Raw genomic sequence first — 14103 nt, 5'->3', positions numbered from 1 at the left:
CAACTATCCAAAAATTCATAATCTTTTATTATATTCAAACCCCAGTTGAATATGCTTCCCTTACTATAAAAGCACTCACTCACTAGCCTCTTTCAACATCTCTCACACATACATATCTTTCTAGTTAACATTTGTCTCTCATATCTGTACTACTAAATGGAGATTGTTCCTTCTACATATTATGAAAACTTGGAAAGGTATCGGAGGAGGAGAAGATACCTAATGCTAAATGGTGCAGATAGCAATAAAAAGAAGCTCATGATTGCAAGGCCTGGGGGCACTGCTCACGGGGTAAGAAGAACAACCCCAAAACTTTTATTTAACACTGTTTCACTAACTAAGGTTTTGGCAAAGTTTCTTGATGCATACATGATGATTCTGTTGGCGAGCAACGGGGGGAACCTAAACGAAGTGAGTATGTTTGGAGGTAAGAGGGGTCCCTAAAAGGCAGACAGATCTCAATGGTTTCTAGTGGTGAGGAAGTTGATAGTAGATTTGTTTTGGAAGTCTATAAGGGGATAGCCTCTACTCACGAAATAATGGGTTTAGATGATGCAAATTTCAATTGATAAAAATTCTTATTATCGAGTTGAGCTTTCTCTAAATATCAATCAATTTCTTGATTTAATGATAAAAAAATAATTATCTTGGAGTTAGCATTGTTTAAATCCGAGCCATCAACTCTATCTAAAAAATATTGTGTACTGTTTTTTATCTTTTTTGTTCACAGCTGTGTTTGTACTTCTTTACGAGTTTGGGAAATTTGAGAAGTTTATCTCTTCTTCTAGTGGCTATTTGTGAATTGTAAGTTTGTAAATCAAAGTTGCGAAGTGAAACTTTTATTTTTATTTTTGAAAGCATATAGATTTTTCTTTTTAATTTGAATTTTCTGTAAATAAATAAAAAATAAAAGGAAGAAATATATCCAAAAGATAAAGCTTAGTTACAAAATTGATTGTAGCCTTAAACTACAACCTTATTCAATATCTTTTTATTGGAAATGAATTTTGACAAATCTACAACTGGATTACATCTTCTTTTTATATCTTTCATGCTTGCAAAATTTCTAAAAAATTAAAAGTTAATAGTTATGTCATTAATAAATTGTTTAAATTAAAAATTGTTATAGTCTAAAATTATGCATAAAATATAAGTTTATAAATTATATAGTAAATAATATCCAATTAACACAAAATTTTACGTGTGTACTAAGAGCCATAAAAAACATGCAATTTAACAGTTAAACTTTTAAAATATGCAATAATATTTATTTTATTAAGTAAGATTACAGCCTTAAATTACAACTAATTTTTTATGAAAATTTGTAGCTTAACTTTGTCCATATCGAAATAAACAGAAAGTGTCAAAGCATTTACAGTCTATACCTTGAAGTGAATATGTGAACTCAATTTGATGCAACGTAACAATTATTTTTTTTTAAAAATAATTTTAAATGGTATGTAATGAACAGTTTGAGAGGACTTAAAAAAGAGTATCTAATGAATATAGATTTTTTTTTTCTTTTTCTAATGCAAATATTTAGAATTCATACGCATCTGACTAAGGGGTGTACAGTTTTTTCGTCTCACACACCGGATAATTATCCAAAAATAAAATATTGAATGAGTTGGTCACAATATATATATATATATATATAATATACCACGAAAATAAACTCAATTTGGTCTTAAGTCTTTACATCAAAATTGTGAGGATAAAAAAGATTATTATAAAAGGCATGCAATGGTTATATAAAAGCTACTATAGTAGCACATGTATTGCCATGCACCTAATAAGTGGATCAAGATGGCAACACCAACACATGGGCATTTCCATGCACCCACTAGGATACACGTGCCCCCCCCCACCCCCGGTAAGGAAAAGATTTCCATCTCATTTCTACAATAGGATGCTACTGATGTAATTCCAACCTTGCAATAGAAAGCATGTTGTCATTGATGGGTGAAATGGGTGGGACCTGAGGTTTTGAGAAGAATCTGAATTTGAGGAGAGGCACACACGCGAGACAGAAAGATGTGAAAAAAATTGGCTTTTGTTTTAATTGATTTTGAAGAAGAATGTGTTGTAAAATTTTAATATACTTGCAAGTGTACGAACCGTACTAAAGTATAGTTTGACAAGAATGAGGTCGAACCCATAAAGACTTGAATAAACATAGGAAAATTAATCAAATCTTAACCAAATTAATCCTAATCTAGTTTAATAAAAATTGGTTGTTTAAATAATTAAACTAAGCAAAGATATAATATAAAGCAATAAAAAGATGTAAACAATCTAGAAAAAGGAATTAAGGTTTTGGAATCCGCCTTATTAATTCATATCAGCATATATTTATAATCATTAATTTTTCCCAACCATTGCATAATAATCTAGAAATCAATCTTGGTACGATGGAGAATATTATCGTTAAAACTTCTATTTAAATATCTAAAGCATGCTCTTCTTCACTTCCTAGGTATAAAATCAAATCATCAATTGTATCCATAGCCAAACAAATCACAAGAGATATCCAATTTTAAAATCAAGAAATAAAAAAGCAAGCATTCAATCAATTAAAACAAATCCTAAATCATGAAAAAAAAAAAAACATGATTGAACTCATATCTAAAATCTCAACTTATTCAATTGATATGAAACAAGAACAATTTAAATTATTAAAGAACAACTATTGTGGGAAAAATCAAATCACATAAATATTATTGATAATCCTTAACAAGGTTTCATCCTCAACCCTAATTATAAATTTACCTACTCATGGTAATTGAAAGAAAACACAAAAATAAAATACTAAACATTAAACTAGACAAATAAAATAGAGAAAGAAATAGTCACAATGCTATCATGAAGAAAAGTTACAAAGAAGCCACATGTGGCACTGCCTCTTACTCCAATTTTCTGTTTTGCATCTCAATCCTAGCACTAGCCTTCTTGAATTTTGCCCTAAAGAATGTTTAAATAGGTCAAGGAATCCTATTACAAGTTGAATTCTAGTTTGGAGAAAATCCTAGATTTTTAGGCTTCACTTAGCAGATGATTTTGGCCCATTTAATGTCAGAATTCGGACTTTAGGTAAGCTACAAAGTTGTAGCCCTTTAAGTTCCAACTCAACTTGAATCATCTCGATTGGACATCTGAGTTGAAAGTTATGCCAAAAATACTAACTGATGTGTAGGCTGAAATTCTAATCCGAATTGGACTTGGATTTGGTGCAAATTTCCTTTGATTCCCTGCTTCAATTGGACTTAAATTTAATTGGGTTTGCCTTCTTTAACTTCATCATGGCCCTTGTAAAAGTAAAGTCCATTAGCTTTCTTCTCTGTACAAATCCACTTATTTCATTCCATTCTTCTACAAAAGACAAATTCACGCAATAAAATTCAATTAAGCATAAAATTGATTATTCAACATTATTCCAAAACCAAATGTAAAATGCATGAATTAACTCAAAATAAGTATGATAATGCTTTCTAACAATGATATAAATATGCAAAATTAAGCTATTATCAATGCATATCAAAATGTTTCAGTCTTTTAAGTTTGTTCCAACTAAGCATGAAACATGTGTTTGTCATATGTAATAGAATTCTATCAATTGTCAAACACAACAGCAAAAGTAACACCCAGGTGTAAAGTGTGCATTTGGAGAGTTTAAGGTGCAAAGTGTAATCTGGTACATAGTTTATGGTGGTAAAATGTAATTTAAAAAAAAAAAAAAAAAACCTTTTGACTTCTACTCCAACTAAAATCTATTATCAACATTTTAAGAACTACTAATTAGTAAATTAATTCTGTATTATTTATTATGATATATTTTCTCAAATTAATGGATAACATTTAACAACTATTTAATTTAAATAAAACTAAAAATCTATCATCAAAATTTTCTAAATTTAAATCCCACACAACTCACGCTTCTGTTTTTGTTTTTTCCTTTCCTCAAGTTGCATCTTATTAAATTAATATATTATTAGGATATTAAGCTACAAAAATCTTGACTAAGGGATATGATTTAACAATAATTTAATTTAGATAAAAACTTTGTCATCTAAGTTTTAAAAAATTTAAATTCTACTCCAAATAATATTCTACTATCAAAATTTTCATATATGTATATATGGACAAAACTTAGCTACAAAATTGGTTATAGCCTAAGGTAACAACTAGGGGTGTGCAAAATATCCACTTGACCTACCAACCCACCCATCCCATGCAGGTCATTAAGTTAGGCGGTTTGGGTTGGATGTGTTAGACCTATAAAATAGCAGATTAGGTTGGGAAACGGATTAAAAAATTGCCAACCTACTACAACCCAACCTGCCCGCTTAATTATACATAAATAATATATATATATATATATTAGTTCAAATTGTTCAACCATATATTCTTTATTTAAAGTTAATTAATTTACCAAGTCAATTTTTATAGCTAATCAGTAATTAATTCCTTAAACAAAATATAAAAAATCAACATTGAAACCTTAAACTCACTTCAGCCATATCTACACTCCGCTACCTCTCCCTCCCTCTTTCTTGTTGTTTTGTTCTTTTCTTCCTTAACTTTTTTGAAAAGCTAGAGGTCATTTAGTTTCTAATAATAGAGTTAGTTATACTGTCGTGTATGTGTAATATTCTTAGTGGTTCTTATAGTTTGTAATACGGTAAGTTTAGGCACCAAGGTTGGTTATATATACTCTATAGTTTATCAAAAGTATTTATATACTCTATATTTAGTAACTAATTGTAGTTTGTGATAATTGTTTTTAAGAACATGCATTCCATTTTGAAGTTTATTTGTTATGTTTGTATATTATTATTTTGAATCATTGATGCGACTTTGGGAATGTTAAGACTTTGGGTTTGTTGATTGAATTTCCCTCAGTTGTAAGGCAGCAACCTACTATATATATATATATATATATATATATATATATATATATATATATTATATATATTTTTTTTTTTTTTTTTTTTTTTTTTTTTTTTGTGGAGACATGGTCTATTAGAGATGATATATCTCTTTTTCATTGACCCTATGCTTGTTTGGAATTGACATTATTAAATGAAATCTACATTTAATTTTTTGTGTGCATTAGTTATATTTTGAGATTATTCAATAAAAAATTGTAGTTTGTGATAATTTTTTTTAAAAGAACATTGTTAATGCCAACTCGTTGAACCAGCCTAACCTAACTGGTTAACACTGCCAAAATTTGTAACCAATCCGCCGGATTTAGACTTTGATGGGTCGATGGCCAATTGGAATTTTCCCAACCTGCTAATGGCAGGTTGGATAGAAATATTAGCCATTACCTGCCTAACTTGACCCGCGCACACCCTAGTTACAATCTTATTCAATATTATTAATATTATTACATATTTAGAAATCTAACCGTTGGATTACATACTTTTTATGCTCTTAATACACATGTCAAATTTTGTGTTAATTGGATATTATTTACTACTATTCTTAGCATGATATTAAGGAATCTCATTGCTATTACTCAAATAAGCATGAAACTTGAGGTTTGTGAAAAAGTGATTGTTTAATAATAAGCAAGAAATATCTGTATTTGTTCATAGGTCAAATCAATAGAAATACCATTGTTTTATATATATATATATATATAACTATGACTTTTTGATATAATCTTTTTTAATCAAAAAGTAATCCCTATAATTAAATCTCACATAATGAATAAGAGTATAAAGGAAAGAGATTTGAGATTCAATTCTCACCTACACCAAAAACCGATTGGTGTTTTGGTTTGATAATAAAAAATTATTATTAGGAGTGTATACCATAAATTGAAAATCTAAAATTAAAAAAAATAATAAAAAAAAAAAAATCACCTAACCTTTAGAAACAAGTTAATAACCCCTGCTTGGTCAAAAAGATATAAATATTGACCAAGTATTAAAAAAACTTGCTTGTCCCTTACATCCACCATGTTCCTTCATAGATTACACATTATTGACAATTAGGGACGGAGCCAAAACTTAGAGTTAGAGGAGGCGGCTTTGTTACTGGTTGTGTGGAGTGATTTTGGCCTCCAACTTTGCTACTGCTAAGCCGCTTAGCTGCTGGTTGTTTAAAATTTTTTAAAGGGTCAAATTGCTTCTTTTGGGTATAATTGGTTGACTAGGCTTAAATTTTTTAAGTTTTACCATTGATAATTTTGTTGTTGGACTAATTTTTTTTTGGGCTAGTATATTTTGTTTTAAATTTGGTCTTTAAAATGAGAAAAATTCTAGAGCTACAAGCTTTTTTACAAATTGCTAATGTGATGAGTGGTTATTGCAGTAAGTAAAAAAATAATGTAAATGGTGGGCCCAAATATGAATCAATAAGAATTTGCTACCTTAACAGTTTATAAAAATATTTTAAAAAAATTTGTGACTATAATAATACTCATAAAAGAATCAATAATATTGTTAAGGATGCAAAAATGTAATTTTATAAAACAAAATTGCTAAAATTAATACCCATATATATGATAATATTTTTTTTCTAAACACTTGAGGGGGCCATTGCCCCAAGTCCAACCATGGCTCCGTCCATGAGGACAACTATCCAAAAATTCATAATCTTTTATTATATTCAAATCCCAGTTGAATATGCTTCCCTTACTATAAAAGCACTCACTCACTAGCCTCTTTCAACATCTCTCACACATACATATCTTTCTAGTTAACATTTGTCTCTCATATCTAAGCTCATGATTGCAAGGCCTGGGGGCACTGCTCACGGGGTAAGAAGAACAACCCCAAAACTTTTATTTAACACTGTTTCACTAACTAAGGTTTTGGCAAAGTTTCTTGATGCATACATGATGATTCTGTTGGCGAGCAACGGGGGGAACCTAAACGAAGTGAGTATGTTTGGAGGTAAGAGGGGTCCCTAAAAGGCAGACAGATCTCAATGGTTTCTAGTGGTGAGGAAGTTGATAGTAGATTTGTTTTGGAAGTCTATAAGGGGATAGCCTCTACTCACGAAATAATGGGTTTAGATGATGCAAATTTCAATTGATAAAAATTCTTATTATCGAGTTGAGCTTTCTCTAAATATCAATCAATTTCTTGATTTAATGATAAAAAAATAATTATCTTGGAGTTAGCATTGTTTAAATCCGAGCCATCAACTCTATCTAAAAAATATTGTGTACTGTTTTTTATCTTTTTTGTTCACAGCTGTGTTTGTACTTCTTTACGAGTTTGGGAAATTTGAGAAGTTTATCTCTTCTTCTAGTGGCTATTTGTGAATTGTAAGTTTGTAAATCAAAGTTGCGAAGTGAAACTTTTATTTTTATTTTTGAAAGCATATAGATTTTTCTTTTTAATTTGAATTTTCTGTAAATAAATAAAAAATAAAAGGAAGAAATATATCCAAAAGATAAAGCTTAGTTACAAAATTGATTGTAGCCTTAAACTACAACCTTATTCAATATCTTTTTATTGGAAATGAATTTTGACAAATCTACAACTGGATTACATCTTCTTTTTATATCTTTCATGCTTGCAAAATTTCTAAAAAATTAAAAGTTAATAGTTATGTCATTAATAAATTGTTTAAATTAAAAATTGTTATAGTCTAAAATTATGCATAAAATATAAGTTTATAAATTATATAGTAAATAATATCCAATTAACACAAAATTTTACGTGTGTACTAAGAGCCATAAAAAACATGCAATTTAACAGTTAAACTTTTAAAATATGCAATAATATTTATTTTATTAAGTAAGATTACAGCCTTAAATTACAACTAATTTTTTATGAAAATTTGTAGCTTAACTTTGTCCATATCGAAATAAACAGAAAGTGTCAAAGCATTTACAGTCTATACCTTGAAGTGAATATGTGAACTCAATTTGATGCAACGTAACAATTATTTTTTTTTAAAAATAATTTTAAATGGTATGTAATGAACAGTTTGAGAGGACTTAAAAAAGAGTATCTAATGAATATAGATTTTTTTTTTCTTTTTCTAATGCAAATATTTAGAATTCATACGCATCTGACTAAGGGGTGTACAGTTTTTTCGTCTCACACACCGGATAATTATCCAAAAATAAAATATTGAATGAGTTTGTCTATATATATATATATATATATATATAATATACCACGAAAATACACTCAATTTGGTCTTAAGTCTTTACATCAAAATTGTGAGGATAAAAAAGATTATTATAAAAGGCATGCAATGGTTATATAAAAGCTACTATAGTAGCTATAGTAGCACATGTATTGCCATGCACCTAATAAGTGGATCAAGATGGCAACACCAACACATGGGCATTTCCATGCACCCACTAGGATACACGTGGGTCTAAGGAATAAAATCAAAGAAATGTGTTTGTATAGTTTTTAGTATGGTCACCTATTGATCTCAAAATATGGTTTGACCTAGAAATTATGCTTAAGTGTAAATTTTAGCAATAATGCAATTAATGTGAATATTAAAGAGGGTTAGATTTTACTTAAGTAACGGCTTAAGAGATTGGAAAAGTTGCTTGAAATGGTTTCATACTTCATCACCGTATATATAATTATCTCCGGTCAAAGATTCACCTTCCATTTTCGTAGAGGTTAAAGACACAGCGCAAGAAAATAAATCAACATGAAGAAAACGATAACTTCATTGAAAATGGAAATGAAAATTCAACTTATTGCACACAAGTTGAAATGTATGCAAGTCAATTTTTACATTTTTTTTTCTACCTTGCATATATATATATATATATATATAAAATTTCTATGCAATGTGCTGTCATAAATCCACCTGGTGAACGTGCTAATCTCTCCCTCTCATCCATGAACCACAATATAGTGTACAAGCAATCCTGTGGCGTTTTGGGACCATCAACATTCAACCATGTCCACCTCTATTTTAATTTGGTGTTTGGGATTCACAGTGAAACAGTAGGGTTCCATTCCTAGTAAAAGGACTACTCCAGATATATTTTTAGGACAAAATTTTATAGAATTCATTCCTTACATTTCCTATTTTAGTCAATTATATGGTTATATATGGCCAATAAATCATATAGTTGATTTTTTTTTAAGAACCAATCATATAGTTGAATTTTATTATCTTTGAAAGAAGATAATGACTTTGTATTATATTAGTGATCAATGCAACACAAGTGTTATTATCTTTGATGATTTGTTTTGAATCATCCAATGAGGATCCTTAACAATATTTTAAAGTAAATCTATTAACAGATAAAGTTTATTCTATGGTGAAGATTTAGCTATTATGAATTGTGAAACAAAAATTGTCAAATATTTTGCCACTAGATTATTTGCTGTTCTATTGTAGGTAAAAGATATTATTACTGCTATGTTAAATGTTACAACACCAGAATCCTCTATAAAGTCTAGAAGTCTATACAGTTTGCGTCTTTGTGAATCTTACTTGAAGAGGTCGTACAATGTCCAAAGTGTTTGTGGTACCCTTCTTTTTTTTTTTTTTTTGGTCACGTTGATGGATGCTGTTAGAGCAATTGTTAATAAACCATAGAAAATTTTTGACACTACTTTTACGAGAAATATAAAAAGCAATCAATAACAATTATTGATTTATCATTTTCCTAAAAAACTGCTTCTAAAAATAGGATGAAGTTTAAGTCCAATGCATGTAGTGCACTAGACTTGTTAAGATGGTGACATGTGTTCAAAAATAGACATATGTTATAATTTCAATAGATTTAGTGCAACTGAACACTGAACTCAAAAAATAACTCCTAAACTAATATCATAAGGACATTGTTAACATTTCTTTTCTTTCTTTTTTTTTTAATGGAAGAAAGTGTTTGTGGTCCTTTTATTGAAGTTCTCACTCAAGTCGGTTGTCAAAGCAATAATTATCTTATTATTATGTATTTTTGCAATCAGCCAATGAGGCCAAAAAAGACATGTCATTGAGGGTATGTTTGCTTCAAATTAAAAAGTTAGCTTATTTTACTATCTAACTTATTTTTGCTACTACTCATGGGCCCCACTGTACTTTTTGGTACTATTTATATATCTCACTGTACTATTTCAAATAACTTTTACATTTACCTACAGTAATTTCAACAAAAAATTTTCAGTTACAGCAAAATAAGCGGATCTCAAACAAACCTTGAATGTCCACATAATTCATTCAATTTCCATTAAATGTTGTCTTTATGTGTGTGCATATATATTCAAACAGTATCCAAATAACAAGAAAATCACACACAATCAAAATGAATTATGCCTACGAATTAATAAAAAAATAAAAAATAAAAATAAAAAAGGTATACAACTCATAATCAAATATCCATTAGCTTTTTAGCACAGGCATTTTTTAGCACGGGCGGAGGCATGTTGTTGGATGGAGGGCCATGCCCCCCCCCCCCCCCCCAAAAAAAGTTCAAAATATTTCTATAATATAGTCTAAAACACGGGGTCGTTGACCCTTCCAAAATATATTGGGTGATTCTCCCCCCCCCCCCCCCCCCGGCGCCAAAAAAAAAATATGGACTTTACATTTAAATAGTTTAAATCCCACCTAAATGTTACTTGGGTTTCTTACTTTTTAACTTTTGTCTAACCTATGTGTGCAAGTGTGAAAACGTGCACTATGCAACACCAAACTTTTTTTGTTTTTCTTCTTAAGAGCCCATGCAGCAACACACTAAAAGTCCACTGCAAACCCATGATCATGAGGGGCAAAGAAAAGAAACTCATTGAAAATGTGTACTAGGCTTTAGTGAGTTATTTATTTATTTATTTTTAACTTCACCCTTTACTTCTCTTCATCGTCGTCGTCATCCACATCATCATCATCATCATCATAATTTTTTTTTCCTTTTAAATTAGATACATCTGTAGACATTAAAATTTTATGATGTATTCACAGTCGTCCGATTGTTCATGATAAAATATTTGTGATCAAATTAACTTCCAATTGGTGAGGTGGACGATCAGCAAATGAAATCAAGCCATGTGGCAACATCAAATAAGAAAACCATATGGCAATGTCAGAAGAAAAGACCTATATGGAAAGTTCTTATTAAATGGGAGACTAAATTAAATCCACATTTAGCTCTCAATAAATGCTGAGAGAAAATTCCAAATTAAATATTATTGAGTTGCCTATAAATAGAGGCTTCTCATTTGAGAAAAAGGAGTACACTTAGAGAGAAAACACTACCGACACTCTGCCAAAATAGAGAGTCATCTCTAAAGTTCACGAGAATTCCATTGTTCATCAAGGCCTATTCCTACTTCTTCAAATCAAAGTGGGGATTTTCCTTTAACCTAGTTTGAGATCAAGCCAACGGCCCTCGCATCAAATCAAGCACATTCAATTATTCGTTCAACTTGGAGACATCAAAGCACGATTCAAGATCAAGCTTCATAGCCCCCTTCAGATCGTAACGTTTCTTGGAGATCGAATCAGAGGAATTTATTGTAATCTTTCATTGTAAAGATTCATACAGAGGATTGTACTCACATATATACAAATCAAATACAAATTGATTATTTGTTACACTATTTCGTGATCGTGTGATTTATCTTTTACGAAAATTGTGTATACAAATTTCTGGCACACCCAGTGGGACATCTCTGCCTCTCATCTCTTTCTCCATCCTAGAAATCTTCAAGTCTCCAATCCACCTAGTTTAATGGCCTCGAAGAAGTCTCAGATTCCAAGAATGCTACCAAAAGCATTGGGGGGTCAACAAGCAGCAGTACTTCCACAGGTCCCATGACTCGAAACAAAGCTAAGGCAATGAGGCTCCTCACATCACAAGAAGTCGAAGGAAAAGCTCCTGTGACGAAACTCATAAGTGCCCCAGCACAGCCAAAGACTGTCATCTCCTTGAGCACTTTGAGGACAAGCAAGCATACTTCCTCTAGGAGGGGAGATTCAGCATTCGCTCCAGAGGACTCAACAATGGGGAGTGAATATCATTATTCTGCATCAGATGCTAGGTCGAGCACTCCTTCACAGGCAGGTTCTTCTCGAGGATCCCCCGAGAAGTTACTTCATCTATCTTCTCAGAGAATTCTTCTCGGACAATAGCTATGGCGGCCATGGTGACGGAGACTGCCACCATTGACGAAAAGATTGCTGAAATGGGACACGCCATAGCCAAGCTTACCAAGACCGTGGAAGAGAAAGACCTTCAAATCGCCACGCTTATGAACAAGCTCAAGGTTTAGAATCGAGGGGAGTCTAGCAGAGGCCATTCTCACACGCATCAGCATACATCCCAAGATGCTCACACATCTTCTCCAAAGAAGGCTGGTGGTCCACAAGGGAGCTCTACCTCAATTTCATCTCTATCAGTCCAGCAGTTACAGGACATGATAACGAACACCATTCGAGCTCAATATGGTGGGGCACCACAAAACTCTTTGATATATTCAAAACCATACACCAAGAGGATCGACATTTTACAAATGCCTGTGGGTTACCAACCTCCTAAGTTTCAACAGTTCGATGGGAAAGGGAATCCGAAGCAACACATTGCTCATTTCATCGAGACTTGTAATAATGCCGGTACGGATGGAGACTTGCTCACGAAGCAATTCGTGCGTACTCTTCGAGGAAATGCCTTTGATTGGTACATGGATCTCGAACCCGAGTCCATTGATAGTTAGGAGCAAATGGAAAGGGAATTCTTGAACCGTTTCTACAGTCCCCGACGTACCGTAAGTATGCTGGAATTAACCAACACGAAGCAATGGAAAGATGAACCAGTGGTAGACTACATCAATCGTTGGCGCTCATTGAGCCTCGACTGCAAAGATCGCCTTTCCGAATCTTCAGGAGTGGCAATGTGTATCCAAGGAATGCACTGGGGGTTGCTTTACATCCTCCAAGGAATCAAACCTCACACCTTTGAAGAACTTGCTACCCGAGCCCATGACATGGAGCTTAGCCTGTCCAGCCATGGAGAAAAGGGCTTACCTGTTGATGAGCAGCGTAAAGAGAAGAAAGATACGAGGAGGGGGATAAGTCTTCCAGACCCATGGTTAAGGAATCTATGGCCATTGCTGTGGAGCCTGTGAAGATCTCCAGTAAAGAGAATAAGAGAATGGAGAAAAGGGCCGGTTCAATGCAAGAACGAGAGAAGCGACGATTGACTTTGAAGGAGATGGAAGAAAAGACGTATCCATTTCCAGATGCCGACGTTCAAGGCATGCTCGAGGACTTATTAGAGAAGAATGTGATCAAGCTTCCAAAATGCAAGCGTCCGGAGGAAATGGGGCGTACCAACGACCCAAAATACTGCGTATACCATCGAGTTGTAAGTCACCCTGTGGAAAGATGTTTTGTTCTAAAGGACCTTATCCTAAGGCTTGCAAAGGAGGGCAAAATTCTTTTAGACCTAGATGAAACTGCTGAGGCAAATCATGCTACGTTCGCTGTTGGATCCCCAATTTCTGTGAAGTCACCAACTCCAACGGAAGTACGGTCTACCTTGCCATCAACATCAAGGGCATATTGCAAGCACATCCAATTTGGACGTTTGAGCCTATGCACACGTCATGTTTCAACCCTCAAGATAATGATAGAGCTGACGACGAATTGGTAGGTGACGAAGAGGGTTGGACTTTTGTGACCTACAAGAGATTTCAAAAACAGCGTAACCCAAACCCAATGTTCCTTACAAGAAAAAGGAACTTCAAGCAAATGATTCAAAAGTTGCTCCCAAGGGAAGGGAACAAATGGTCTGAAGGAACAAAGAAAGGGACCTCGTCCGAATGAAGGCCCCTTGTCGGTCACGCTGCATGATTTTTCCCTAAAGGCTTTCTTATAGAGGGCCTAATGACAACCACTTACATGGTTTCTTGCCATGATGTTGATGATCAAGAAGACCTCACCGAAAAGGAGGAAAAAGTAAACCTTGAAGAAACCAGAGGAACAAAGGAAGAGGAAGGCGAAACCCATGCCCCGGAAGAAACAGTTGCTATATGTGCTCATTGCCACGACAAGATGACGTTCGCTGATGAGGATCTCTTATTGGGCTCCAAACCACACAATCGACCACTTTTTGTCTCAGGTTACACACGGGGGGAAAAAGTAAGCCGCATCCTCATA

The 14103-nt window shown here is 32.7% G+C and overlaps 1 protein-coding gene across 1 annotated transcript in view; it reads left to right on the top strand.

Moving 5' to 3' along the window:
• The first annotated feature begins 13845 nt into the window (after positions 1-13845).
• LOC136068439 (probable leucine-rich repeat receptor-like serine/threonine-protein kinase At3g14840) overlaps positions 13846-14103 on the top strand; it is an 8390-nt gene continuing 8132 nt past the window's right edge. The window contains exon 1 of the mRNA XM_065775587.1: positions 13846-14065. Coding sequence (XP_065631659.1) covers positions 13846-14065 — 220 coding nt within the window. The remainder of the gene's footprint in view (positions 14066-14103) is intronic.

The sequence above is a fragment of the Quercus suber genome, unplaced genomic scaffold (genome assembly GCF_002906115.3).
Source record: "Quercus suber isolate HL8 unplaced genomic scaffold, Cork oak 2.0 scaffold_115, whole genome shotgun sequence".
In the NCBI taxonomy this organism is placed as follows: Eukaryota; Viridiplantae; Streptophyta; class Magnoliopsida; order Fagales; family Fagaceae; genus Quercus; species Quercus suber.
The sequence above is the reverse complement of the archived record's forward strand: the minus strand, read 5'-3'. Positions and strand labels throughout refer to the sequence as shown.